Source organism: Ambystoma mexicanum, chromosome 2p, assembly GCF_040938575.1.
Source record: "Ambystoma mexicanum isolate Mex_15411 chromosome 2p, UKY_AmexF1_1, whole genome shotgun sequence".
Lineage (NCBI taxonomy): Eukaryota > Metazoa > Chordata > Amphibia > Caudata > Ambystomatidae > Ambystoma > Ambystoma mexicanum.
The window spans coordinates 1,025,608,417-1,025,633,888 of record NC_090923.1 but is presented as its reverse complement, the minus strand read 5'-3'; the positions used below and the strand labels follow the sequence as shown (position 1 = coordinate 1,025,633,888).

The 25,472-nt window shown below is 49.9% G+C and overlaps 1 protein-coding gene across 3 annotated transcripts in view; it reads left to right on the top strand.

The window, feature by feature from the left end:
• Positions 1 to 25,472, top strand: part of PACS1 (phosphofurin acidic cluster sorting protein 1) — a 2,791,059-nt gene that overhangs the window by 2,521,839 nt on the left and 243,748 nt on the right. For all 3 annotated transcript variants that reach the window (XM_069644890.1, XM_069644889.1, XM_069644887.1), the window contains one exon: positions 1,732 to 1,867. In XM_069644890.1, the coding sequence (XP_069500991.1) occupies positions 1,732 to 1,867 (136 nt within the window). The remainder of the gene's footprint in view (positions 1 to 1,731; positions 1,868 to 25,472) is intronic.

Sequence of the window (25,472 nt, the reverse complement as noted above, 5' to 3'; positions counted from 1 at the left end):
ATGCCTGTTTTGATAGGGCAGTCCTCCAGAGTTTTCTGATTTAGGTGGTTTCCTTGCTTCTTCCCGCCTCCAGATATACAAACTTCTTTGGGAGTCTATCATAGATCAGGAATCCGTCACAGGAAAGAATCCACTAGAAGAACAAATAACCTTTTGGTCATGTTCTTTCTGATGGATGTTCCTGCCACACGGCTTCCTCATCGCCCTCCCTACCAGCCCCTCTTTGCAGCCCTTAGTTCTACGGGCCCTCAGCGTCAGAGTGTTAGGGAAAATGTAGCTGCACAGTGCAGCTACTTATACTGATCCCGGCATCACTTTGGACGCGGGGCGCGTATAGGCGTCGGACAGACCCAATGCAGAGCCAATCGGTGCCCCCTGGTGGTGGAAAGGTTTCCGAAGAATAGCTGTGCTGGGATATGGCTGTCATGGATGAGGAATCCGTGGCAGGAACACCCATCAGAAAGAACATTACAGAGAGGTAAGTAATTTGTTCATCTTTCTGTCTGAATGTTTATATTGAACAAAACTTAGAATTAAATACAATAGAGGCTTGTTGCAGGATGCCTCTCCTGGACCTAGATATTTCAAATGTTTAGAATTATAAAGAAGATACCCATAATAAACTTTAGTATTACAAATAAGTAACATTACACTATGCTCAGTTTCTTGTGAATTTAATTTGCTTTTTCACCTGTTTGCAATGAGATTATGATGGAAGGGGTTGGGATTTTAACTTTAATACCTTTTTATGGTTTCATAGTCTAGGACACTTTAGAATTATATGGTATACAGTCTTTATAACGAAAAATAAATAATGAAAAAAATGAAAATATATGTGGGGGTGGGGTAAAGGGTTAAATCTTGTGGTGAAGCGGTTGGGCTGGGTTTTTAGCTGGGGGAAACAGGGCTATTTGTTATTGTTATTTTTTGTCGTTATTTTTGTTTAGTTATACTTTCGTTCGTAATAAATTGATTTGTTATTAAGACATGTTACCAATTACAGATTTTTCTCCTGTCCAGCTAAATTTATTTGCCACAGAAGTGGTGAAAGCAGATTGCTTTCATAAGGAAAATAGCCAGAAGGTAGTGCGAAGAGCAGAGAGGTGCATATTTACTTTCACCCAAGCAGGACCTGTACATTCTACAAGCAAGCTCCAGTGCCCTGCTTGCGTCTGAATTCCAGATGGGTTGATAATGTGAATGATTCTATTGCCTACGAGAGCTTCTTTTACTATGGTTATGTCTTTAAGCCTGTCATTGTGGAAAAAGTTAGTATCCGCTAATCATATGATTTGTTAGTACTGATACAGAAAGTATATTTTGATATGTTGTGCATGGAAAATGTCAGTATCAGCAGAACTTGCAAGTTGCCACCGATCAGAATTTGTCACTGCATGTGCCTTCTTTCTCTTGTTAGTCTGGAGGCTGCTGATTAATACATTTTCTCATGTAAGTCTTTGAGAACCACGCATTCATTCTATCCTTCAAGGGTTCAGTACCCCAGGAGATGCCTTTGCTAACCTGTGCATAATTGGAGGTCCACTAACAGCATCTCGAACACACCCCATGTTATCCTAGGATTTGTATTCATAGTGAGTTTTTATTTAAAGCACAGTTACCAAAAGCTCCCGGCTTTGTAGTTTTGAATCAAAACATTTTTTGTGTCAAAAGATAATGATTGTAGCATTCAACACCACAGTTTTGACAATATGGGTTTTATTTTCCTGCCAGGAGATGTTGATGACCTGCCAGTGATCAACCTGACTGTCCCTTCCACCTCACCACCTTCTGCCACCGGGCTTTTGAAAGATGCAGCAGCAACTCCTCCATCCTCTCCATCCATGACCAGTGGATTGGCCATCATCGGGTATGTGTACAGTTGAATTGTTCTTCACCAAGGCCTCCATGAATCAGGAGATGGTAAAGTTGGGTACGTGAGGGTCTAAATGTAGCATCTTTCCAATGCCTGAGAAAATCGATGTTTCTAATGGACGTATTCCTCCCATTGAATCCTCATCTATGATATTTCTGCCGCCAGGGGGTGCAGCGTGGCTCTGTTTGCGCTCTGTGCGACACACCTACACGCAGAGCACTAGACATTACGTCAGAGCAGTATGTATAGAGGCGCCATACCCTGTGCCCTCACTTTCTTTTTTTCTGCACACTCTGCTCGCTACTAGGAACACCGCTCTTAGCTTTATTCGTTACCAAATTTGTTGCTATGTCTCTCGAATGTGTCGCATTGCAGAATCCAACGAGGTCTTCAATGTTCAAAGCCTGCACAGATTGCAGGCGTTAGATGTCTGTCTCGGACCCACAGCACATATGACTTTACTGTCTTATTGAAGGCCATGCAGTGCAGGACTGCATGTTGTGCCAATCGATGCACCCAAAGGTGCTTTGAGAACTTGTAGCAACTTTTCACCTTTGTCTACAAAGAGTAGGGTGATAAGCGGACCCGTTCGAGGTCGTCAGGCACAGACCACAGCACAGAGGAATGGTCCCCTCTTTGGAAGGATAATAAGAAGCACAGCAAGAGTTCGAGACCACCAGGCAGTTCTTCGTGGCATGAGTTTTCTTCGTCTTCGAATAAGTGGAGCCACCAATCCAAGGAAGGCCATGGATGAGCGGCTCTGCAGGTACCTTTTACTACACAATACAGTACTTCAGAGGAGGGATAGGGGTTTCAAATGAAGATGCTAAACATCTTTGCTGCAGCTCTGGCCCCCAGAAAGGTATATGTATCCCAGTTGGAGGACACTTATGATGAGGAAGGGGATCTTGTCCTTTTCGGGCTGCAGCCCTTCCACCCCAGGGAGAAGACAGACTTCCCAGCAGAGTTTTATGGGGAGCAGGTTGACTTAGTGGACCTGGCATTAAACCTGAAGGAGTTAAGTGGCATGGCCACCTCGCCAGAGGTCGACATGATCCTGCTGTGACCCCTGGCAAACCCCTGGCAAACCACAGGCAGCTTTCTACAGTCTCATGACAAAAATAGTCGACACCTTAGGGCCGTCTGCCGCTTCACGTCCTAGGGTGCAGTATGACCTGACGGACATCTTGGACGAGGGACCTAAAAGGGAGTCTGGGTTTCCCTCCAACCAGGCAATACAAGGGCCAGTGATGGAACTATGGGCCAAGCTGGTGTCATTTCTTATGGTGGACCGCAACCTGGCCAAGAAGACACTAGCCTGCCCCTCTGGGCCCCTTGTTTCTTTCTGCCCATGCTTCCCCAGAGAGTTTGGTGGTACAAGCTGCTATGGCCAACCTTAAGACTACCTAATTTCTGTCTTGGTCCCTTTACAGGGAGAGCAAGAGATTGTATGCATGGGGTAGGAAGATTTCCTGCTCTTCGAGCCCGGGCCTCGAATGTGTCAACGTCACTTGTGCCTTGGCCACATTTTCTTTTGGCCTGTGGTCCTTGATGGCCAAGGCGGCTGAACACATCCCTGAAGGGAGATGCAGGATGGTTTTGAAGCACTTCTTAAACACAGCATGTAAGCCTCCCAATACATTTTTGCAGTCTGGCCTGGACACCGGAGACTGTGTCGCAAGGATGATGGCCACCAGCACTGTCCTGCAGCATTTCACTTGGCTGAGGACATCCGGGTTCTCTACTGATGTGCAAGAGAAACTTCTGGATATGCCTTTCGATGTCATTAACTTGTTCTAAACCAAGGCAGATGAGTCCCTCCAGAAACTTCAAGCCTCTAAGGCGACCGCCAAGCCGCTGGGGCTAGCGGTGAGCAACAATGGCCCACGAGCCCGGTGGGCAGATGTTTTCGCCTCTTCGCCACTTATGCCCTGAGAGGTAGAGACCAAGCACCCTGTGCAGGCAAGGATGAAGTCGTCCCTACAGGCATAGGGGCCGCGGTGCACCCAAAGGGGGTGCTGTCACAGTGACGAAATGGTCCCATTAGCACAGATGGAGGAAGGGACCGAGGTAGTACCTCCATGTTCTTCCTGCGTCTCAATGTGCTGGCCTAGTTAATTTCCAATATGGTGCCTGCTATTGTTGGGTTTTTATCACAACACGAGCAGCTGGCGCGCTGCGTTGCAACCCTCCCATTCTTTCTGTGGGGTACAACGCTAGTTTTTCCTCTGTGCTCTGCTCTATGGCTCAGTCTTTGGATTTACCTTTTTTCTTGGTCCCGCTTCTGCCTCTTTCTTCCAACATTGATTTTTCCCTTTATTCTCCTCTTTGTGTTGCTGCGGTCATCATTTTGATCACTTGGAGCTCCTTTTGGATTCCTTCATTTCTGCCCATAAACATTGGATCTTGCATTGGCTTCTCAGAGTTTTTTAAGCCTATGCAGGCTTTTCCCCTGTTTTTGGGACGTTGTCCCACTTGCCCGCCTCAGTGTCCCTTGGGGATATACCGTGACGGCCGGTCAAGACAGCCCTTACCTCTACAAGGAACGATTACAAGAGAAAAAGGATAAGACTGAACTAACATCTCGGCGGACCTACCCAAGGAGACAGTTTACAAACATAAAAGTGAGGGGTGCTTCCGACCTCCACAGCGCCCTCCCCAGACCCTTGTGCGATGCCTCTCTGAAGTTGACTTCCGCCATTTATACCCACTGTTTATCCCATGTGGGAGGAAAAATGCCCCTGTTTGGTGAGGAATGGAGAAATACCACTTCGGACACTTGGGGATTATAGTCAGTTCAGCAGGGATACTGCCTGCCTTTTGCCTCTGGCCCTCCAGTCCACTCCCCACCCCACTTGTTGCAAACCCTTGCCTCTGTAACCTTTCCTACTGGAGGAGGTCCGTCAGCTTTTGGCAAAAGGGGCCATAGAGATGTTACCCTGCTCGAAATTAGGCAGGGGTTTGTACTCGAGATACTTTCTGGTGCTGAAAAAGGCAGAAAACCCATCCTGGATCTGTAGCTTCTGAACTTTTACTTGCACCTCCAGGTGAATAGCTACGCGGCACCATCCAGGTTAATACGCTGCACAGGGATATAATCCCAGGGATTTTCAATACGGAATAATATTTGGCTCCATTGTTTGGACGTATCTGCCCTGATTTGAGAAAGGCTTACAAAGCCGAAACACGTGACCTCATAAAGGGCAAATGAGCATTTAAAATGAAATAATAATTTGACTCTACAACAAGGCAGTTGTTGAATTGTGATTATTAAACAATAAACCTAATTTGGCACAAGTCTCCAGGAGAGTTTCTTTTCACTTGTGTACATTAGGGGGGACATTGCTTTCCTCCCACCCACTCCAGGGAGACACAACATCAATCTTTTAAAGTGATGCACAGATTACAATACCGATGGTACAAAGGATGTATATTTTGAGTCGCTAGCAGAAGACCAGCCTTCGAGAAAGCACTTCCTTCATTGATAATTTACATATTAGCTACATTCGTGCAAGTGCTTAAAGGTTCTCTGGTGCAGAGTTCAGCGTGCTCAGTGATTCTTAGCATTCCTGTGTGGGGGCAGGTTTTCAGGGAAGCTTCCGAAGCAGTGACTTTGTGAGCTTTCACCGCGTTCAGAATGAAAACTCCGAAATTAGAGCAAAGCAGCCAAGATGGCGTTTTCGATAACGCAATGGCGCGGTTCAATGTGTATGTTCAATGTGTGTGTATGTGCTTAGGCCAACATTATAATGCAAAATATATCTACTTTTACATTATGGCATCTTGCATCTTGGTAGTGCCCGAGGCCCACCTGTTCATGAGGTTGCTGAAGTGGCTCCTGACTCACAATTGTCACAGTTTCATGGAGGAACTTCAGACCTTCTACTGGGCCCTGAGTGTGTGTCCGGAGACCTTCAAGGGTGGTCTGTGAAGGATAACCTTGTGAAGACGTCACTTTTTCGGCAACCATGGCCACAATTGACTCTAGTCATGGAAGCGGGCCTGAAGGGCTGGGGCGCTCACGTCCAAGACCTTACAGTGAGCTGACTGTGGTCCCCATCAGAGTGCTGGGAGCAGATCATTCTGCTGGAGCTGATAGCGATCAGGCTGGCCCTGGTCGCTTTCCTCAACCTCTGTTAAGGGTATGTCGGTACTGTGCCTGATGTACAATACTGTAGCCAGGCGTTACCTCATCAAGAGGGGAGGCATAGGCTCCTTACCTCTGTGCAGAGAAGCAAAGTAATTGTGATTCTGGCCTCTGTAGAAGAGTGTGTCTCTGACTGCGGCCCATCTGGCTGACAAGGTGATAATTCGAGCGGACATACTGAGCAGCCCGTTATGGCGGATATTTGCTCACTCTGGGGTACTCCCCAGGTGGACCACTATGCTTTCAGTGTAAACAGGAAATGCAGGTGGTTTTTCTCCAACTATTTTCCTTGTCCTGGAGCCCTGGGGCACACCTTGACGGTTGAATGGGGCTTCTACCTACTCTAGGCATTCCTGCCAATCGCTTTCATTCCACTGGTTCTCGGGAGACTGCATCTGTTTGGATCCACAGTGATCTTGGTCATTCAGGACTGGGCCCGGAGAATGTGGTACCTGGAATTAATGGACATGGCCATCTGCCCTCCCTGGCATCTTCTGCAGATTGCAGACCTCCTCTCCCAACCGGGGGGAGGGTCCTGCACCCAAACCTCTGAAGCCTGAACCTTTCGTCTTTGCTGCTGAAAGACTGAGGAATATCTCCCTATACGGAGTGCGGTTTGTTGGAGGATGTTCTGAATGTGCTCCAGTCTACTAAACAACCACCACCAAATCCATTTAAGCCTGCAGGTGGCATACGTTTTCAGCTCGGTGCCGCAAGAGAGTTATGGACCCTTTTACTTGCTTCTCTGCCTCTCTGTTGGAATTTCTACTGTTGTTGGCCAAGACAGGCCTACAGATTGGTACAGTGAAGGGGTATCTTGCAGCCATTTCGGTCTTCAAGAGGACTCCAGAGCAGAGCTCCTTTTTCAAAATCCCCACAGTCATTCAATTCCTGAGGGTCTTTCCAATTTGTTTCCCTCACGCCAGTTTGTTACTCCGGCGTGGGATTTATAGTTTTGACTATTTTAATAGGCACTCCATGTGAGGCCCTTCATTCTTGTTCTTTGACTCCTCGCCCTTATGGTAAGTTCCCTGGTTGCCATCACTTCCCCTCGATGGGTGAGTGATCTCCAGGCTCTGTCTGTTAATCTTCCCTTCTTGGCTTTATCCAACAAGAAGATGACATTGAGAGTTAGACCCTCTTTCCTTCCAAAGGTGGTCTCTGATTTCCATCTCTCTCAAAAGATCTACCTGTGTTCCTTCCTCCGCCTAATCCTTCCAAGGCAGAGGAGCGTTTCCATCGGCAGGGTCTGGTGCAGAACCTCAAGTTCTACATCTCTCAGACAAGGAAGAATGGGACTATCAACTTTACGTTGCTACACAGGTGCCCAAGCTGGCAGGTCTTTTAGCAAACAGACCCTGTCCTGATGGATCATTCTCTAAATCTCGGAATGCTACCTTCGAGGGGATTGGGTCCTCCGACGTATTCCATATCTATGACAGTAATCACCACAGCTATGCTGCTTCGGAAAATCTTCGGCGTCTGTGTCCAGCGTCGATGACGTCGATACGCCACCTCGAGGACCTCCTCCGACTCCCGACGTCACTGGTTGTTATAAGTAGGACGCACGACACCCGTAGCCTCAGTTCCATTTTTTCTGCGACGGAGATCTCGGCGCGCCTTGACTCTTTGGAGTTCCTGTTCTTTCTCGGTTCTTCGAACCTGTTTGTATTGTGAAGTCTTTCTTCGTGAAGATGTCTACCTCGTCTTCCACACCGCGTCTGGGCTTTAAGAAGTGTGGGCACTGTGGGTCCAAATGTCGGTAACGGACTCGCACGACGCCTGCCTCTGGTGCCTCGGGGAGGTCCATGACACGGATGACTGTGTCGACTGCCAGTCGCTCACGTCCAAAGCCTTGCGGGAGTGCAAGAAGTTGTTATCGGTATGTAAGGTGTCCAAGCCACGGAAGTCGAGGTCTGCAGGGCTTTCGATGGACGATTCGAGGGGTGACTCTCCGCGTCGTCGGAAGTCCAGTGGGTCTCGGTCCCGGAGTCGGTCCCGCCACTCTTCTGCCTCTTCGAGGCACTCCCGGAAGCGCCGTCATCGGTCGCCTTCCCCGTCCTCATCCGAGGACTCCGCCCATCGGCGGGTCGCTTACCCCACCAAGCATGCGACGCCGGAGGAATGGGCTTCCTTCGGGAAGAAAATGTTGGCGATTCTTGAGTCGCGCAGGACACTGGTCCGTCCGCGCCTCCGAGTAGGGTCGGTCGTGATCGGTCGAGAGACACCGCTCGCACACCTTCGGGCTTGGGTGGGCAAGATTCGCGGGAGAGGTCCCGCTCGGACAAGGGGAATCGTTCTCGTCATGCCCGTTCCAGGTCCCGGTCCTCGACGCGTGTGCACCTGTGGTGTCTTCGAGGAAGACGTTGACGCCGGTGGCGCTGAGATCGTCGACTGACTCTTTCGAGGCCCTGCCTCCGAAGAGGTCGTCGATGCCATCGGCGCCCAGTCTGTCGAGGGACACGCTCGGGGCTGCGGCCTCGAGGACTGTGTCGACTCCATCGATGCTGTCGACGCCGATTCACTCGACGTCCTCGACGCCTTTCAAGGCTGTTTGGACGGGGGTTCCCCGAGGCTCGGTGGAACCACCTAGAAAGGCTCTGGCAAAGGTCAAGCATGGCTTTCTTCCACATTCTGTGCCTTCTTACCGCCAGCTTGAGTTTATTTCAGAGGTGGATGAGGGCTCTGATGATGGCATGGTTCCGGATACGGTGCCGGACGAGATTCTCTTGGGCCATAGCCAAATTGATGACCTGCGGCAGTCCCTGCACGATGCCAGTGGGCTGCCAGTGGGCTGGACACCTCTCCGGAGGTGGAGTTTTGTAGGCCTGAGCCTGGCACTCATGCCGACTCCTCGTACCGGCGCCTTATGTCCAGGGTCACCGAGTACTTGGGATGGTCTGCTCCCCCAGGGGATTTTCTTCAGGATGACCTTACGGATATCCTCGACCAAGGTCCACCAACTGACCCGGTACTGCCGTTCCCTATAGCTCTACAGAGGAGGGTGGCGGCGGCTTGGACTGCTCCGGATATTCTCCCGGCAGTGGGTAAGCCGCGAAAATACCGCCCAGCCAGTACCGACCCCTGCTACTTGACCAAGCACCCCACTCCGGAGAGTTTGGGGGTGCAGGCGGCTACGGCCCCGGCAAAGCAGGCGTTGTATCCTACCATCCCTCCTGATAGGGACGACAAGCATTTTGACGGCTGGGCGAAGAAAGTGTTTTCTTCAGGGGGTATGTCGCTTCAGGCGGCCAACTCTGTTTGTGCCTTGTCACGTTTCACGCACACTCTGTGGAACTGTGTTTCCTTAACGGCTGAACATATTCCCGAAGGGGACGAACGGGATGGTTTCCTTGCCATGGTTCAGGATGGCAAGGATGCCATGTGTGAGGCCGTTCAGTCGGGTTTGGACTTGGCAGATTGCGTCAGCTGGTCCATGGCGGCGAGCACCGTGATACGCAGGTTTGCGTGGTTGCGGAAGTCGGGGTTTACTCCTGGTGGGCAGGCCCGGCTCCTCAACATGCCCTTTGACAGGGAACATCTTTTGGGCAGCAAGGCTGACGAGAGCCTTGAGAGGTTGCAGACCTCCAAAGCTGCAGCAAAGTCGTTGGGCGCTGCAGTTCGCCAACCTCCGCCTTTTCGTCCTATGGGACAGCAATGGAGGGGAGGTTCCTTTCGTTATTACTCATCCTTTGGTAAAGCGAGAGGAGCTGCCAGTCAAAGGGGAAACTGTAGGAGTGCCAGAGGTGGAAAACAAGGTACTCGAGGTGCCAAGGCCGCTCGGGCTGTTGCTTCTTTGCCCTCAGGCAATGCCGCAGCCGCTTCAACTCAGTCATGAGGCTATGTCTACCCCTACCTGGCCGATAGGTTGATCAGAGCGCGCTCTCCCGAGCAAGTCCTGGATCATCAGTCAGTCACCTGCCACTCCCTCCACAAGCTGGGCTTCTCCCTCAACTTAAAGAAGTCCCATTTGACACCAACTCAGAGGCTCCAGTACATCAGAGCAGTGCTCGACACGTCCCTGGGGCAGTGTTTTCCTCCCCAGGTGAGGGCTCATCACATTCAGCAGATGGTGCACAAGTGTCAGCTTGCCCAGAGTCTCCCTGCGTTCCAGTTCTTGAGATTGTTCAGCCTCATGGCATCCTGCATTCTTCTGGTGCCAGAGGCCAGGTTGCGCATGAGATCTTTGCAATGGGCACTCAAGCTCCAGTGGTCTCAGTCCTCCGGCAGGATGTCGGACCCTGTTCAGGTGCCGTCGTTGGACGCCCAGGACCTTCTGTGGTGGGCCGTCGAAGACAATCTGATGAAGGGGGCTCCATTTTGGCTACCCTGGCCGGAGGTGACGATTGTGACGGACTCGTCCCTCACGAGATGGGGAGCTCATGCCAACGAGTTGACAGTCAGCGGTCGTTGGTCTCTGTCAGAGTCCGGACTCCATATCAATCTGTTGGAGCTGAGGGCCGTCAGGCTAGCCCTGGAGGCTTTTCTGCCGACTGTGTGAGGGAAGAATGTCCTGATCCTGACGGACAACATGGTTGCCATGCACTACCTCAACCAAATGTGGGGGAGGCAGGGTCACTTCCTCTGTGCAGGGAGGCGATGCAGCTCTGGTTCTGGGCAATCCAGCAGGAAGTTTCGATCCCGGCAGTTCATCTGGCCAGAGACGAAAATGAGACGGTGGACGCTCTGAGCAGGCAGAGCGCAATCTCTCACGAGTGGGAGTTGGCTCAGAAGATTCACCATTTGGGGGACCCCTCAACTGGATCTCTTCGCCTCCAGTGTCAAACGGAAGTGCGAGAGGTTCTGCTCATGGGAATTTCCTTCAAAAGGAGCCTTAGGAGACGCGTTTGTGGTGGAGTGGTTATTCCCAGTGCTGTACACGTTTCCTCCAGTTCCCGTCATCCCTCAAGTACTGCGGAGGTTACAGAGGTTCAGTTCCCGGATGATCATCATTGCTCTGGCGTGGGCCCGGAGGACGTGGTATAAGGATTGGGACCTCCCTGAAGATGTGATGGAGGTGTTGCTCTCGGCCAGACGGCCAGCAACAAAGTCCCTGTACCGTTGCCGTAAGTTCTGTGCAGGGTTAAGAATGTGGATCCTTTTGCATGTGACATTCCCGTGGTTCTGTCTTTTTTGCTTTCTTTGGCCCACAGGGGCTTGCAAGTGGGTACCTTTAAATGTTACCTGGCGGAGCTGTCCATATTTAAGCGCTCGTCCGAAGAGTGTTCCTATTTTAAAATTCCTTTAATTTCTCAGTTTCTGAAAGGGCTCACTAATGTATTCCCTCCGTCACCTTTCCAGGTGCCCGGTTGGGATTTGAATCTTGTTCTCAAGTTTCTGATGGGTGCTCCGTTTGAGCCTTTGCATTCATGCCCTTTGAGACTGTTAACTCTTAAAACTGTATTTTTGGTTGCAATCACTTCCGCTCGCAGAGAGAGTGAGTTACAGGCACTTTCAGTTAAGCCACCCTTCACTGTGTTTCGTAAGGACAGGGTTGTCCTTAGAGTTCGTCCTTCCTTTCTTCCGAAGGTGGTGTCGGAATTTCATTTAGGCCAGAAGGTTGTTCTTCCGGCGTTTTATCCTCCTCCACATCCTGGTAAGGAAGAGGAGAGGCTCCAGAGGCTTGATCCTAGGAGAGCGTTAAGCTTTTATATTTCACGCATGTCCCGAGTCAGAGTGGACGATCAACTCTTCATTGGTTACGCTGGAAAGCGTTTGGGACAAGCTGTGACGAAACAGACTTTGTCTCGCTGGATTATTTTGGCTATCTCTGAGTATTACCGCTTGGCGGGTAAGGACCCACCGGTCGGTTTACGGGCCCATTCTACCAGCGGTATGGCTGCCTCTACTACCCTACAGAGGGGTGTTTGTTCTGCCTTAGGGACCACTGCAAAAAGTTTAAGACTACAGGTGTTAGCAGTAAACTCAATTGGTAGCAGTATGCACCGCCCAGATTTACCTGGTAGCTGTGGCTGAGCAGTCTGACTTCTCTCAAGAAGAGTTAGGCAGTATATAGAGTATACACAATAGGGCTAAAAATACAGTAGCACAAGCAAACACTGACCAGAGCTTTGGTATAAAAGTATATAATTATTTATTTAAAACACACTTGTAAAAATACACTGGCACTAATATGTCAAGCAAGTTCAAACACAGTATTTAGCAAAACAGAGGTGAGCACGTAACCATACATGGCACTCCGATAATTTGTTAAAAAAGGGAGAGAAAAGGCAGAATAGGAAAATCACACAGTACCAACACTTCTAAGCAATCACAGCAAGTCAAGAAAGGCAGGGTCTACTGTAGAGCAAAAAGTTCATAGGCCAGGCCCACTCTTGGAGAGAGTAAGGCGGAATGTGCCCAAGATCACACAGTGGAAATGCACTCAAAGTCTTTGCAGGAAAGTCAAAAAGAGGTTGGATCAAGTTGAAAGGTAATGTTAACAGGTCCGAGGTCACCCCAGGATAGAGAGTCAAGGATTTACGGGACACCTTGGACAGTCTGTTGCAAGGGAGGCCAGGCGGGACACAGTACCTGAAGTGGTGAGAAAGCTCCAGCGGGGGCAGTTTTTCCTGGCAGCAGGGGCAAGTCGGGGCTTCATCCAGGGGAAGAGAGGATCTCGACGTGGAGGAAAGCTGGAGGTCGTTGCACTGCCAGGGAAGAAACCAGCCGCAGAGTTTCCCAGTTAAAAGGTACTACCCTTTTATTCGCGGTAGTGGTGAAGCGTGGCTATCCGGCCGCCGGGGTGCTTGGCACAGGCGATTCGACCATGAGACGATCCAGGAGGCGAAAAAAGGCGAACTGGTTGGTCCCACCAGCTCAAAGGGAAGAAGGCTCTCCTGGAAGAAGATCTCTGTCGTCGGGAAAGTGGTGAGTTTCATAAAGCAGGGCTACACCGGTGGTGTCGTCGTTGTAGATGGCTCAGATTCTCCCCTCTTCAGATTCTTTAGGTCCTGTGGTGACCTCTGAAGTTCCAGTCCCCAAAGCCCTGCTTTTATGCAGAAAACCCCCATTCATCAGCCTAGCTGTCAATCAAACATGCTAAGTGGTGAGCCGGGCGGCTCACCACTGGGCCAATCACACAAGAGTGCAACTTGAGTTGCCAAGGCAACTCAGTCCAGGGTGCCTATTTCCTCCCTCCCACACATCCTGTAGACCCAGACAGAGTGGCACCACTTTTGGAGGCTTCTGTGCAGAAGCCCGCCAAAAAGTGGAACAAAGGGCTCGACTTGGGTTAGGGTTTCAGAGGCGAACACAAACGCCATTTTAAAACCGAGTCGTGGCAAAAAGACCAAACCGGGGAATAAATATTAAATAAATAACCCGGCGGTATCTTTAACATTGCACCAAAAAGTGGTGCGTTTAAAATGAATGGGAAAATCCCATAGGAAATATTCCGGTGAAATATTTTGCGAGGTATCCACTGCCACCAGCCAGAAACTCGACAAGGGGGGACTGGACAGTGCCCCCTTGGAAAACAGACCCAGGGACAATCAAATTACCCCTACCAGTACTTCCACAATATGATGTTTTGTACTGGTTCTGTTCACAATTTAAGACTAGTAAAGCCAATGGTGACTTTACATGCCCTGGGAGACAGTAGTCAGTCCGAGGGTATGGAGTCTATGTTTGGGGGTCACTATGACAACCCTGTGTTACTGCACTGAGTGTGCTGTGTAACACACTTACCAAAAACACATGAAACCCTATGGAGTAAAAGACCCCATAGCCCATAAAACACATTACATAGTCAAAGGACATTCTCAAATCATGCCTAAGAGTGGGAGAAAAAGAGTCTCACTCTAAGCAGGAGAAAAAAATAAACCCCAAAAATCCAGCAAAGCTGCTGGGGGACTCACTAGGTTTGGGAAATTAGTCTTTACAGAGAATTCTCCCTAACAGTGTTCCTATTCGTAACATCTGTGATGCAGCCACCTGGGCTTCGGTACATACTTTTGTACGTCACTACTCCCTAGATTCCATCCAGGGGCAGGATCTGGCCTTTGGCAAGGCGGTCCTTTACTCCACAATTTGATTAGGCATTGTAAATTTCTGTTTTCTAAATTCTTTTCCCACCTCCTTGCATTGGTACTGCTTTGGGAGTCTCTCATAGATATGGAATACGTCGGAGGACCCAATTCCCTCGAAGAACAAGTTACTCTCTTACCTGGTAACGTTCTTTCGATGGGATGGTCCGACAACGTATTCCATATCGCTCCCTCCCTGCCTTCCCCGCTACAGAATTTCTTATGCGATTGCAGCTTACGTTTCCGCAAGGCTTTGTGTGTCAGACTGGCAGAAGACTGGTGCCACAAGTTCTGGGGGGAAAAAACTACAACTGAGGCTATGGGCGTCGTGCGTCCTACTTATCACATCGGGTGACGTCGGCCGTCGGAGGAGGTCCTCGGGGACGGCGCATCGACGTCATCGACGCAGGCGCAGACGCCGAAAATTTTCCAAAGCAGCACAGCTGTGATGATTACTGTCAAAGATATGGAATATGTCGTCGGACCCTCCCATCAAAAGAACGTTACCAGGTAAGAGAGTAACTTGTTCTTCTGGCCGGCAAGGAGGTACCTGAGGGTTTCAGGGCTCACTCCATCAAGGGGTTTGCCACCACCGCAACTCTGCAATGTGGAGTGCCTGTTCTGGATTTTTGCCAAGTGGCTACATTGGCTTCCTAGCACATGTTTGCTAAGTATTTCTTCTTCGATTCTGTGTGTGGTGTGAATGCTTGTTTTGGCAGAGCTGTCTTTCAGAGTTTTCTGGTTTAGGTGGTGCCCTTGCTACCCTCCCTCCTTCAGGTCGTTAAATTACTTTGGGAGTCTATCATAGATGAGGAATCAGTTGGAGGAAGGAGTCCATTAGAAGAATAAATTACTTGGCTGACTTTAATGTTTTTCTGATGGTCGTTCCTCCCACGGAATCCTCATCACCCTCCCTACTTGCCGCTATTGGGGTGGCTAGTACCACCTTAGTTCTGCGGTCCCTCAGCATCGGAGTGCTAGGCAGAAAGGGTGGAACTAAAGCCAATAGGTGCTGCACCTCTATATATATATTAGCCCCAAAGTCTTGTTTGGCGCATAGAAAGTTTGGTGGAGCCGACGCAGAGCTGTGCTGCGACCTCTGCGGGAAAGAGCAACTAGCGTCGGGAGAGGACTATCATAGATGAGGAATCTTTGGGAGGAACGTCCATCAGAAAGAACATTCCCTAAAGGTAAGAAATGTTTTCTTTATGTTTACCAATGACTACTCTTATGCCATGTTATGTAATGAAGGGTTTATGACTGTTTTGTCCTTTTCCAGGTATATACTTCGGGCTAGGTTAATTGGGTTTTGGGTGGTATTGAAGTGTATTGAAGGCCAATTGTCCAGAGCCCATAGATGAGAAGGGGGTCCAAAAATCGGAAGGCAGTTTCAGTCTCCTTTCAAGTTCCTGATCAATTTATTGCTCAGAACCCTTTTTCATAGCAGGTTGACTGACCAGCAGAAATGCACAAAGGAAACCCTCAGATTTGCCAGTGCATCCTAGTGGGATTTCAGCCTTTTGTTTGTATAATTAAAAAACATATGAACAACTAAAATCAAAAAGGTCCAATTTGTAGTAAATTTGGTCAATATTTTTCCTTTTTATACTGTAACACAGTCCTGTGTATTGGACTAGAGGATGGAACTAGAAAGACCATGGGGACCTGGGGACACCACCCACTCAATTCAATGATGTGTGTCCTGCCAAAGGTACATGGAGAATCGCCCAAGCTTCCTAGTACATCCCTAGCCTTCTGTTTCCAAAGCCCTGTAAGCAGTAAGTCACGTTGCATACTTGGTGTCTTGGTTGATGTCCTGCTCATGGTCTTCCTGGTGGAGTCTAGGTTGTAGTGTATTCCGGAAGTCTAATGCAGTTGCAGAAAGCCAGGCCCTTTTTGGTTTTGGATATAGTAGGACTCAGGGAAGGTCAGGGGCTTGTCCCCACACCACTGGTGTGCCTCTACAAATTATTATGGTGTGGAGACGGTGCAAGCACTGATCTGGGAGGCAAATATGGTCTGAAGTAAGTGAAAGTCCCCGCAGGAGGTGTAGGTATGGAGGTACAATGACCCACAAGAGTAGCTACACAGTCCCGGGGTACAGCGAAGAGGCACCCAGAGAGGCAGGAACACAGGATAAAACAAGAAGGGAAGAGTGAGATGACTGAAGGCACAAAACAGGAAGCACATGAGCAGGAAGTACTGAGTAGCAAGAACACAGCTGGAAATAAGGCATGTAGCAGAGGGATAAAATGGAGGTATAATATCTGGCAGGAAGAGAGTGCTCTTTGAAAGCCTCGGAATATAAACACGCCATGATCACAATGAGGCTACTGGACTGTATGAAGGGCTATTCTTCCGCACGTGTACCAGGAACACAATGGCAGCATCCCCGGTTTCCGTTTAGCATGAGTGCTTCTGCCCTTCTGTACTGCATAAGTCGTGCTGTCTTCTCCTAGACCTCCCGCTCACCACCGGCCTAGATCCAATTTTCGCCTGCCAAATCAGCGTCAAGGCCGATATTGGTACCAACCTCTCCCAGCTTCCGCAGGTAATGGGTCATGCCGGGAGCGCATGGCAGGGCCCTAACAGTACCATGGAGTATGATGCCAAGAGATAAGAAATGTCCCCATGTATGTCAGCAAGGACTTTCTACTACTCCTGTTCAGTGAGAGTTAAATAGTAACCCTTAGGAAAATACTGTTGTTGTGTCACCAAGAAGTCCTGGAAAGTCCTTTGAAAGATCTACCATTTGTTCCTTCCAAAATTGACTTTGTTTATCCAGGGGAAAAGGATGGACTTTACAAACAACAAATATTTTATGCAGCAAACACAACATACTGTGGAATCACGACTGTAAGTACCCACAGAACTTGTGACAATGTTGTGGATTGCTTTGTTGCGTTGTAATGTACTTGTCTATAGGGCCTTTTAACATTATTATAGTCTCAATGTGCTAGTAGTGGGAACACCCTCAGTGGACCAAAGTCCAGAGTGTTGGAGGTCATGGAGGAGTAAAATTAGCATGTGTGTGCATTTGGCTAAATAATGCTTAGCAGGGCTGGCCAGGCTCCGGTAGAGATCAACCCATGAAGTCAGGCATGTGGATGGGTGCTGAGAGGAGTCGGGAGATGGTGTGAGTGCTAGATTGTATGGAGCAGCTGGCAGTAGCATGCGCCTGTGTGAACCTGGACTGCTTATGTTTGCATGAGTAGGCAAACTGAAAGAAAGAACCCTGTAGGGGTCCTGTGAACGTGTGGTGGGTGAATCAAGGCTTTCTCCCTGTTTGGCTGTCAGTATTGCAACGTACTCTTACGTCCTGTCCCCTTTCCTCCATACTGCATGGGCGTCCCTTGCAGGGGACGGGAGATGGAACCTTTTTCACCAGAAAAAACCTTCTTCCCCTTTAAATTTTATCAGTCAGGTACTCGGTCCTCAGGCGTCACGCTTCTCCCCGGCGCATGTCGACTTCCACAGGGTTCAGCAAGTGTCCATCCTGCAACAGGCTCTTCCCACCTTCAGACCCCCACGCCCTCTGCCTACGTTGCCTTGGTCCAGACCATGGTTAGCAAGCTTGTACAGCATGCAACGCCCTGTCATCGAGGTTGCTGACGAACAGACTTGCCAGGTGTAGGGAGCTCTTCCAGAAGTCGCCCTAGGGGACCTCAAGAACTTCGTGAAACATCGATCCAGGCCCAAGGTAGGGCCTCTATTTTCCATCGCACCCTGCAAGGGAGACCCCTTCCCAAGGACTTGCCCGCATGGGAGGGACCGCTCAGGTCCTTGTACCAGCACGTGCACCGAGGGAGCTCCAGCTATCGGCCTACAGGCCGAGGGATCCCCGGTTCCTCCCAGTGAGAGTGTTGAGGGACCAAAAGGTTCTTTTACTGGGTCTTCACCTGAGGGGCTCCGCCCTTGTACCAGCACTATGTCCGAGGGGCTATGCCCTAGTACTGGCAATACATCCGAGGGGGCACCTAAACGCGGCTCTACCAACCCCTGGGCCGAGTGTGTCACACCTACCGGGTCTAGGTCCGAGGAGCAGGGTAGGCCTTGCGATCCACACTCAAGAGTCTTGGAGGAGACTGGGCCCAGCAAGCCTAGCAACACGATGCATGCACATGGCAGGCAGCTTGACAAAATGGCCGCCACGCCAGACATCGGCACCCGTCCAACGCCATTCCAGGAGTTCGGCAAGGAAGGAGTGTCAAAGTGGGACTGGCCTCAACCAGCTACGTGGCCTACAGCCTATCCTTTATTTGCGCAGGGCAGGGTATGCAGCGGCTCCAGCAGCCAACCGCAACCCCATCAGTATCCCCTACCACGCCTCCAGCCTGTAAAGACAGGTACTTTGAGAGGTTCCTCGGACTCATGAAGTCGCCTCGGATGGGGGTTATCTTCAGGGATGCCATCAGGGACGTGCTTCCTCCAATGCTTCCAGCACCACAGGCTCCTCTGCCGGCGCAGCCTCTGCCCCCCAGCCGATTCTTCAGGCGGTTCCATACCAGCCTCCTCCACAGCCTCCAGCTCTGGTCCCTGTATCCCGGCCTCTGGCCCCTGCTACTCCCCCACCTACCCAGGATCCTCCTGATCCACAGGATACGGATGAGTAGGAGGACCCTAACACACCCTCGACAGCCAAGGCCTTCCACAAGCGTCTTGCTGAGCTGGGGGAGTATCTGGGCCTACCTCAACCCAAGGTCGAGCAACCAGCAGAGGGAGTGCTTGCTGAGGTGCTCACGAGACGCCCCTCTGCCAAAACAGGACTTCCACTGCAGACCGATGTAGTCTACCTGGCCAAAAAGGATTGGCTCAAGCCCCACTCTGTCCAGCCGGTCAATCGACGCCTGGACGCGAAGTACAGGCAGATGGAGCGGGATACACTCTTGCTATCGGCCCATCCTCAGCTGCACTCCTCTGTGATCGCGGCGGCATCACTATACTCTAAGCCTCAGTCATCCTCAGCCTCCTCCTCGGCGACGCTACTAGGCCAAGAGTAGAAGATCTTGGAGGCGTACGGGAAGAAGCTGTATTCCAACGCATCCTTGCATCTTCGTCGGGCCAACGCCGATGCCATGCTGGCTGTCGCTAGCCAATGGTTATGGGGCGAAATTGCAGACTTCCTCCCGGAACTCCCTGCGCAGAGCCAATCACGTTTCAAGGTGGGACTGGCGGATGCCAAGCTGGTGGTGCAGGACCTCATGGAATCCATCGTGGCCCATATTGACACCTCTGGCCGTGCCATCTCTATCGCCACTGACATGTGAAGGACAGCCTGGCTCCGTGCAACGAAATTCAACCTAGATGTCCAGGAACGCATATTAGACCTGCCGTTCGAGGGGGAACCTCTTCCACTCCACCACAGATGAGGAGCTGGACAAAAAGAAAAACGGCTCACAAATGGCCATGTCCTTAACCATCTTGACAAAGACGACGCCCAAATCGTACACCCAGTCACAGCAGCACTCCGACAAGGGGGTACATAAGGAGGGTTTTGCGGCTTCCAGGAACGGAGATCTAGGCAGCCTGACCTCTCGCCGACTACAAATCTGCGCAAGCAACACAAAGGGGATTGGGGTAAGGGCTTTTTCCAGGCCCCCTCCTCCGCGACAGCCTCCGAGGGAAAGAAGGCAAGACATGCCCCTCCAGGTCCACAGGGGCAGGCTTGCTCTCCATGCACATTTCTGGTGCCAGAATTTCGCTGAACCCTGGATCCTCTACTGTAGTAACCACGGGGTACCCACCTACCCATCCCAGCTTCTCCTCCTTCCTCCCCTCCGCTCCCTCAAGTTGGAACAGCAACTCCCAGCCTCCCAGCGAGGTTTGGGCTTTTATTCCAGGATTTTTGCCATTCAGAAAAAGAACCAGGCGGGCCTGAGAGTTGTGCTGGACCTTTCCACCCTCAACTTCTCCTTACCTCTACAAAAATTCAAGATGGTTACGCCAGCTTTTATAGCGGAGATATTGTGCAGGGGAGACTGGATGTGCTCGCTGGATCTGAAGGACGCATACCTAAACGTCCCGATCTGGCAGCCCCATCATTCCATCCTACGGTTCAGGATCATGGGCTACAATTTCCAATACAAGGTCCTTCCTTTTGACCTCAACCCTGCCCCCAGGGTCTTTACCAGACTCATGAATACTGTGGCTGCCCTCCTCAGTGCGCAGGGTCTCCACATCTACCCATACCTCGATGACTGGCTCGTCAGGGCTACATCTCCGGAAGCGGTTCACCACTCTTCCCATACCCTTATAAACACACTGCACGATCTGGGCTTTTCGCTCAATATCAAGAAGTTGCAGCTGCAGCCCACGCAGACTCTGACATTCTTGGGCCTCATCTGGGACACATGCTCCGAGAAGGTGTTTCCGTCGGAGGACAAGATCTCGCCCATCAAGATGGCCACCGCGCCCTTCCTCAGCAGAGGTGTGTCCTCAGCATGGTGGCACCATCATAGCCCTCCCACACGCGAGACTGAGGAGGATTCAGCTGCACTTCGCAGCCTCGTGGAACCAGGAGCAGGGCTCTCAATCTGAGATGATCAACGTTCCTCCGTCTCTCCACCAGGACCACACATGGTGGTCCATGGACTGCAACCTGCGGACAGACGAGCCCTTCCGGCCTCCCAACCCGCAGGTCACCATCACCACGAACACCTCGCTCGAGGGCTGGGGAGCTACCCTGGACGATCTCTCAGTCCACGGCACCTGGACTCGACAGGAGCAGGAGTACCACATCAATTGGTTGGAGCTGAACGCCATCCTGCTAGCGCTCAGAGCATTCCTTCCACTTCTCAGGGGCAAGATTGTCCTCATCCAGACAGACAACTCGACCAGCATTTACTACGTCAACAATCTGGAGGCTCGAACTGCAACGGACCGTACGCGACAGCTGTGCCGCCTCAGATACAATCATCTACACCCACAGAGTCACCGCCCTGGAATTTAAACCGTTCAAGGCTAGATGTTCCAATTACTGCATTTAAAGATATAAACTGCGGCATCATGGTTTGATAGAGGTGTTAACCTGCAACATAGTCTTGTAATTTTGACAAGAACTTGACGATGAAGTCGCCATCTTGGAATTTATTGTCCGCTTTACACCATCGTCTAATGAAATGCTAATATTACTGGTTAGCACAAGACTCTTAGGGGCTGAATAGATAAAACCTTTTTTCCTGACGAAGATGGTGCATTAGTTCTTTTTACCCCCGAAATGCCCACTGTGTCGCTGTGCTAGTTTGGGGATGGTTCTTCATAACCTCTACTAGGGTCGTTGGCCCACCACCACGCATATATAAAGCTATTAATGCAGATGGCGCAGGCTTATTCCTTTGTATCAGCCTCATCCTGGAATTTATTACCAAGTTGATCTTTTCTGCTAAGGACATTTTAAAAGACTTTTCCTCTGTCTGCTGACATAACATGATGGTGTAAAGTAATTTGCTATCAATTAGCCAGGGACAGAGAGCTATACTTTTCTCAGTTTTGAACTACAAAATGTATGTGCATATTTGTTAAATGCATATTCCGACAAGCGAAACTGCCTTGGATATAATTTGTTTTTTTCATTGAATGCGTTCTTTCGACCATCAGCTCCTCATTGGTATATTTATGTCCACACAGGTGTATGTACATATTAATGTATTCCGTTGGTCTGCCTGTTTATGAATTAACTGTTTAACATTTTTCTTTGTCAGCCTGTTTGTTTATGAATTTATTATTTAACATTTTAAAGTTCACTGCTCCTCCCAGAATTAATTATAATGATTGTTTTTGGAGGTCAAGTTTTTGGTGAGATATTATGTTTTCCCCCCCTTTTTTTTCTTTAATTTAATTAAAAACTTGTTTTTGCTTCATATATTCATTACTTGTTGTTCTTTCTTGTTTAATGGGCTGTACTGTGTATGAAAATAGTCTTATAGGTTCCATCTTTTTACAAACTGTGTTTTAATCACGATATCTACTTAGTAAATGCCTTGAGCTTACTAATTACTTTAAATGTTTCTATTTCACGGGACCATCTTGCTGTTATATGTACTACATCAACAAGCAGGGAGGCACCAGATCCCCGCCACTGTGCAGACTGGCAAACAGCATGTGGGAGTGGGCCCTGAAAAACGATATCTACCTCACAGCAGTCCACCATCTTGGGGAATCCAACCTGAAGGCGGACAGGCTCAGCAGGTTGGGAGCGGGCAATTACGAGTGGCAGCTGAACGACTTTGTTATTCAGGAGATCTTCAACAGATGGGATCTTCCCCAGGTGGATCTCTTTGCCACGTGGCACAACAGGAAGTGCCCTCAGTTCGCCTCCTGGCAGGGACAGGGCCCTGGCTCCCTGGCGATGCATTTCGGATTCAGTGGGACGGCATAACTGTGTATGCTTTCCCGCCCACCCCGCTGATTCACAGAGTGATTTGCAAGATCAAGGAGTCTTGCCGCTCAACATCATTCTAATAGCTCCATGGTGGCTGGCCAGGCCATGGTTCTCTGAGCTGCTCAGCCTCTCGGAGATGCCTCTGATTCACCTTCCGACGGGCGTAGCACATCTGCTGGTGCAGCAGGGAGCCAGGGTCATCCACCCCGCGCCACAGAAACTAGCCCTCACAGCATGGTTCCTGAGCAGGTGACGCTGAGGCACCTCTGCCTCTCACAGACTAATCTGGAAATCATACAGGGCGCAAGGAGCAAGGCTACCAGGGCCCAGTATAAAAGTAAATGGGCCAGGTTCTGCCACTGAGCAGACTCCAAGCCTATCGACCCCCTGGTATGTACTCTGGACGATGTGCTCTCCTTCTCGGTGCACCTTGCCCACTCTGGCGTGCAGGTGGACACCTGCCGCACTTACCTCGTAGCATCGCAGCTTATAGGAACTCGGAGGAGGGGGTCTTCTCATCCTCCAAGCCGATTGTCAAGAAACATTTGACAGGGCTCGAAAGGCACTACCCGCCCATCAACAGGCGTCACCCTGTGTGGGACCTGAACATAGTCTTGGGCACCCTGGCGCACAAACCATTCGAGCCAATGGCGTCTGCGGACATCAGGCTGGTCCCCATTAAGACGGCCTTACTAGTCGGCCTCACCTGTGCTCGTAGAGTCAGCGAAATCCAGGCACTGGTCGCCTCAGAACCATATACACCATATACTACCTTTCACAGGGACAAGGTAGTCCTGTGGACACATCCAGCATTTCTGCCTAAGGTGCCGTCTGCTTTCCATTTGAACGAGGAAATAGTCCTTCCTATGTTTTTTCCCGATCCTAAGGATGAGGCACAGAGAGTTCTGCACTGCCTGGATGTCAGGCGTGCCCTGAAATCTACCTTGACAGGACCATGGGCTTCTGCAAATCAGACACCCTATTTGTCACTTTCGGAGGCGCAAGACCAGTGCAGCAGGCCTCCAAGGCCTCCATAACCAGCTGGATGTTCTCAGCCATCAAAGAAGCATACGAGGGCCAGCACAAGCTCTCCCGGCGAAAATGCACGCCCACGCTGTCAGGGCCAAGGCAATGGCCATTGCATTCCAGCACCATGTCCCTTGGCAAGTCATAAGCAGGGCGGCCACTTGGTCCCCTCCCTCAGCTTTCTGCAAGTATTACTGTTTGGATGCCGGCTCTAGATCTGATGCGGCTTTCGGACAGGCGGTTCTCAGGAACCTATTTGCTAAAAGAGGGTCTCCTCTCCACCCTGGGGCTACATTCAGTTGTAATCGCCCACGCTGTATGGGGGAAAGGGGATGGGACATGAGAGTAATTACAAGTTACTCACCCTTTCCTCCATACGCCCCACCAACCTCCCCCTAATAAAACTGGTGTCATTAGGCAATGTTAAATCCATTGTCGACGCATCTATGGGGACTGAGGTGTGGCGCCGAAGGGCAGAGTCAGGGCAGCGCATGCTCCCGGGGCCACAGCCCCGCGCGCCTCTAAATTTAAAGGGCAAGAAGGTTTCTTCTGGTGAAAAAGGTTCTGTCTTCCGTCCCCTGGAAGGGACGCCCATGCAGTATAGAGGAAAGAGGACTCCGTACGGTGAGCAACAAAATTTCCGCCACAGATGCAAATTGGTGTTAGTGCTCAGAGCTAGATGATATTGACTGGTTACATAAGTCCTGTGTTTGCTATCTTGAATCGAAGCAAGATATACAGCGTAGACATACTGTTAGAAACATGGCTATATGTGTCCACTGTCTGTACACTGTCAACCAATTTCCGAGGCCCATCTTTCAGTCAGCTTGAGAATGTCTACAGAATTCTTAACAATGCCCTCTAGGTTCCGAAACCATTCTTCCCTCTTGATTTCTTCATCTTCAGCCAGGTGATCTTGTGAGAAGATTTGTGCTTCAAAAATTCAGAGAACAAACTTCAAAAAAGCAAATGCCTGCTGTCCTTTCAGTCCCCCCCCACCCCCACCCGCCACTCTGTTGCATAAAGGAGATAGTCTCTTTGTGTATCACAATATTTGCCACCGACTACTTCACATAAAGTAGCCTCTTTAAGAAATGTTTTCTATGATGAAGACCTTTCTGGAGCTTGCACCCAGATCTCACAGCCATAAAGTGCTTGTGGAAATACCTTGGCATTATATACTTTTAAGGCAGCTTTGGTTAATTTCCCATCTTCCTGTTGTATAAGATACCACTCATGTATTGTTTATTATTCATTTAGGCCTTGCTAATCTGGAGTGACCATTTTCAATTGGCAGAATAGCAGATCCCCAGTTAGTCGAGGTTGGGACCAGTTCTGATCCCTAATGTTTAATATCAAAAATTCAGTTTTGGATGTTTACACTAGCCTACTGTGTTAACTTTAGATTTTCCTGTGTTGAAGACCAGAGAAAAGTGCTCACAAAAGCCCTCAAAAGTGGCTGTTAGTTTTTATAATTGGCAGTTCTGGTTTAGCCACGATGGATTTATCTGTAAATAACAGAAAAGAAATGGATCACTCACTAATCTTAGGGACATTGTGGCTCAGCCTGTAGATGTGAATTGTCACCAATGGCACAAGAATCACTTGCCTCGAAGGCGTTTCAAACGTTTTTTGTTTTGGTGCTTTAATGGGCACAAAGGCTGACCCTCTCTGTCTTAACTGTGTTGTGCCTCCTCACAGCCCAGAAGTCCTTATCCCCATGTTAGTGCTAGTGATTGATTCTTCCTCGGAATACTAATCGCTAGATGAGATCGGGTGACATCCAAAAGGCACTTAGCCTTATCTCTCTAAGCTCAATCAGGGGCTTCCTAGCTTTCCCTACTCTAGCCAGTTGTTAGTGGTCTAAAGGAATTGTGGGGATTGGGCCTTTCAGTCACCCTGTAAGATTTGTTGTTACCTTTCATGCTCCCACTCTCGCCTCCTTCATACATTCCTCTCTATACACTCCCGCTCCATTTCTCCTACTTTTTCCCTCGTCTATCCCTCTGATGTTTTTCA